Raw genomic sequence first — 4,104 nt, forward strand, 5'->3', positions numbered from 1 at the left:
GGAAACAGAACCTAGATTCTAGAAGAACCTTGAGTGACTGAGCTCAACGATCGCTCCCGCTTCCACTCGCCGCTCGGGCCCAGACTCCTCCCTCGGCCGCGCCTTCCCGGGGCTCTCGCGAGACTTGGCGCCTGCGTTACGCGCCGCCCCAGTGAAGAGGTGCACTTCTCGCGAGGCTGCAGGCAGGGCCGGGCCCGACATGGCGGAAGGTAGGCTTTTCGTGGAGCCGCGCGGGAAGGCGCGGAGCGGTCGGGGCGCTGCTAGCAGGGCCCAGCAGCCCTGGGAGGGCCCGCCCGGGCGAGGTCGCATGGGGCACAGCAGGTCTCGCGAGCCTTCCTCTCCTGGGCGCTTAGGGCCGGGGTCTTGAGCGCTGTTCCTATGGCAACGCCCCGCCCGCGGCGCTCAGTCCTGAGGGACCCGGGCGGGCTGCGGAGCCGGCTGGGAGGTCGGTCCCGAGTCGGGATTGAGTGCCGCCGCGGGGCTCCCGAGGGTGGCGGGGAGGCAGGCGCCTTCGATTGCTGGCGTTGCTGGGACGGCAGGGAAGTAACCCTTCTCCTTTAGGAAATCGAAACTGCTGCCCTGGCACGCCCCGCATCCGGAAGGGGTGCATCCCTCTGCTGCAGAAGAGCTTGGGTTCTTTGGGGTGAGGGAGAGCAGGGGTGCAACCCTGCGGGCGCGCGCCGTGGTCTCTGAGCCCTTCGCAGCCCGTCTGGGGGCCGACAGGATTCCCCCAGGTTTAAGAATGGGAACGGGAGGAGGGGGACTGCTCCGTAAGGAGTCGTCCAAGGTCACACTTGATGGAAGAGTCGGGCCCCCTTTCCTCTCGGCACGTCCTCCTCTCCGTGCGACACTGCAAGGGTGGCAGTCTTGTCGCCCCCGGCTCTGCCTCGCTCAGCCTAGCCAGATGAGAAGCCTGCCTTGCCCAAAACATCGTGTAGTTGAGGAGGGGGCGCGGGCGATGCGAAGCGACACGACCGGGACCAACCATGGAGTGACGCTGTGGAACCTGGCCAGTGTACTTTCCCCGTTCACCCAGTCCTGGAGGAAGAGACTCCTGGTTGACTTCACGTTCATTAAGTGTCAGCTTGGTTGCCGTCCCTTCTGTTGGCGATTTGAGCAAAGCATCACCTGAACTCACTTTTATTTTGCCCTTCGATTTGGGCAGCACCCGACTGTTTCAGGCCTTTCTCGTTGGAATTGTCAGGCGCCAGAACAAGCCTTGGGAAGAAGGCCTGCCAAGTGTGTTGCTTATTTGTAGATAAAGGAATGGAAGGCAACATTTGAGAACTGTGACAAAGTAACAGTTTTTTGCCCTTGCTCTTTCTACCATGTGAGTCTCCAGTGACCGGAGAAGCTCCATCTTTGTCTTGGAGCTGCTGGTGGTTTCGAACAGCTGACCTTGCAGTTAGTAGCCCAGTGTGTAACCACCTTCAATCTTGGAAATTCACCGAGGCAGCCCTACCCTGTCCAGTCCTTGACATCAACTCAGTGGCAGTGAATGAGTTGAGTGACCTGAAGGCTATCTATACATTTACATCCTCTTATTGCAAGAGGGAGGGGAAAAACCAAGGCTTTCTACCCCTACAAAGAGTTACACACTTGGAAACCCACAGGGGCGGTTCTACCTGGTCCCATAGGGTCCCTGTGAGTCGGAATCGACTCGATGGCAGCGAGTTTTGAGTCTCACTGCAAACGAGGGGCCCTGGTGGGTTATGAGTTTGGTTGCTAACCACAGGGTCAGCGGTTTGAACCCACCAGCCGCTCCTCAGAGATAGATGAAGCTTTCTGCTCTCGTAAAAGATGTATAGCTTCCCAAACCCAAAGGGGCAGTTCTGTTTGAGTCTGGACTCTGGCAGTGAGTTTGGTTTTGTTGTTGTTTTAGTTTTTGGTCATTGCCCTGGTGGCACTGTCGGGGACACAATCAACTGCATTGCCCACGGCTCAAATCCACCAGCCCCACCGAGTGAGAATGAAGACGTACTGCTTCTGAACCCCGTCAAGCCCCTGTGAGTCAGAATGGACTTGATGGTAGTGGGTTGTTTGTTTGTTTGTTTGGTGACTTGGCGAGTGGAACAGCAGATGTGGAAGAAAGGGGCACCCCGTGGAGTTACTTTTGGGATAAATCCGTGTTGTCTTACACAGTGCGCAGCCAGCCGCGTGGCACCTGCTGCTCACCAGTGGCTGCCGTGCAGAAACTTAGGACAGGCTTCCGTGAGGGTAGTCCCAGGCCTCCTACAGCAGAAGGGCAGGGAGGGAGTGCTTGAGGGACTTCCTTAGCCAAGTTCCCTGGAGCTGATCCAGACCCATGGCGACCCGTGTGTAAGTAGCACTGTGCTCCATTGGACTCTCAGTGGCTGATTTTTCCAAAGCAGGTCCCCAAGCTTCCTCCTAAGGCACCTCTGAGTGGACTCGCTCCTGCAGCCTCTTGGTCAGCAGCCAGACATGGTACCTGATTGTGGAGCGCAGCTGGTTTCCGTGCTCTGCAGTCAGGTTCCAGTCAGCAGAAGCTCATGCGGGTGGAGGCCCTTACACTCTTAGCTGCAAGTGCCTTGAAGTGTGTGCCAGTGAAGTGCGCCTCTTCACACAAACCCAACCTTCCCTCTCCAGGTGACATTGCTGAGAGTCAGGTGATAGGTCTATCCAGTCATGAGGTTCTGATGTAACAGTTTTTTTCTTTGCAGTTTTTGCCCCAGTTTCCTGGCTTGTGTTCTGATTTAAAGTTTTCTGAAATAACGTGCAAGCTTTAGACTAAGGAGAAGTGGGCAAGGCGCTGGAGGCCAACCCCCTTGTAAACGATGCTTGGTATGCATGGGAAAGGTTAGCTAGAAATTATTTTGCAAGTGGTGTTGCTTCTTTAAGGAGCCCTGGTGGCCTCGTGGATTACAAGTTTGGCTGCTCACTGCAAGGTCTGCAGTTCAAGACCACCAGGCGCCACTCTGAGCAAAGAGTTACGGTCTCGGAAACCCACAAGGGCATTCTACTCTGTCCTGTAGGGTCACTGTGTCTGAATTGACTGCATGGCAGTGAGTGAGATTGCTTCTTTAATGCTTCTTGGACTTTCATCAGAATTACTCAGTCACAACACTTGTTCTGAGATACTCATTTAAATCTAAACAAATAGCAAACATGTGCATCCTCTAACATTTAGGCTGTCTGTAATACACCCTGCAGGAACTTTGGTGTTTGGCTGTTTGGTGCCCGAGCTGGTGGAAACAGAACCTAGATTCTAGAAGAACCTTGAGAGACTGTGTATCTGTAACTTCTTTCCTTCTGACGCCAACTAAAGTCTGTCTGCAGCCTAGTTTGCATTTCCTCTGAATCTCCACCGCTGACTTCGTAACCTATACTTCCTTCCTCACTCCAGTGAACTGCTTCTGCTAACTCCTACAGGGTCTTCCTGCCCTTACTTATATGCCATAATTTTGCCTCCCCAGAGCCTTGTAGGGTTTCTGTTTATTATCCGGGGTGACTTGATGGCACTGGGTTTTTCTTTTTTAATAAAGCCTATTTACACAGGGAGCCCCGCTGGAGTACTGCTTACGTATAGGACTATGATCCACAAGTTTAGCAGTTGGAAGCCACCAGCCTTTGAGAAAAACGGCGTTTTCCACTCCCATTGAGAGTTAACAGTCTCAGAAACTCACAGGGACAGTTCTACCCTGCCCTCCAGGGTCACTATGAGTCAGCATCAACTCGATGGCAGGGAGTTTGGCTTGGGGCTTTATTTACAGAGGTCCCACTCTTCCCTTGAAAATGTAAATTACATCATGTCACTCCGACTCTTCTTAGTATACCTACCCTGCTACTCCTCACCCCCTGGCTCACCATCATCATATTCCAGAGCCTTCCAAGGGCACTCGGGCCCCTACAAGGTTGGCCCCTGGTTGCAACCTCTCTCTTCCTTCTCTTCAGCCATGCGCTCTGCCCATCCTCTTCCTTGCCGTCCATTGTGCACCCACCATGCTTCTAGCTCGTCTTTGTCTTGCGGTTCCAGCGGCCTGGGCCAGCCTTCACCCATTTCTCCCCGTGGCCAGAGGCTGGCGTCATGATGATGAGTCTTTATCATCTTATCAGCACACTTCCGGATTTTAAGTTCTCTCACTG

At 54.2% G+C, this 4,104-nt stretch overlaps 1 protein-coding gene across 3 annotated transcripts in view; it reads left to right on the forward strand.

Moving 5' to 3' along the window:
- Nucleotides 1–165: 165 nt before the first annotated feature.
- The window catches only part of ANKFY1 (ankyrin repeat and FYVE domain containing 1), an 86,933-nt gene continuing 82,994 nt past the window's right edge, over nucleotides 166–4,104 (forward strand). For 2 of the 3 annotated variants that reach the window (XM_004716157.2, XM_045293357.1), the window contains exon 1: nucleotides 166–209. In XM_004716157.2, coding sequence (XP_004716214.1) covers nucleotides 200–209 — 10 coding nt within the window. In that variant the 5' untranslated portion in view covers nucleotides 166–199. Of the gene's footprint in view, nucleotides 210–1,956; nucleotides 2,007–4,104 lie in introns of those variants that run through there. The other variant, XM_045293358.1, reaches the window with a different exon arrangement.

Source organism: Echinops telfairi, unplaced genomic scaffold (genome assembly GCF_000313985.2).
Source record: "Echinops telfairi isolate 266 unplaced genomic scaffold, ASM31398v2 ScPeMD7_2010;HRSCAF=2546, whole genome shotgun sequence".
In the NCBI taxonomy this organism is placed as follows: Eukaryota; Metazoa; Chordata; class Mammalia; order Afrosoricida; family Tenrecidae; genus Echinops; species Echinops telfairi.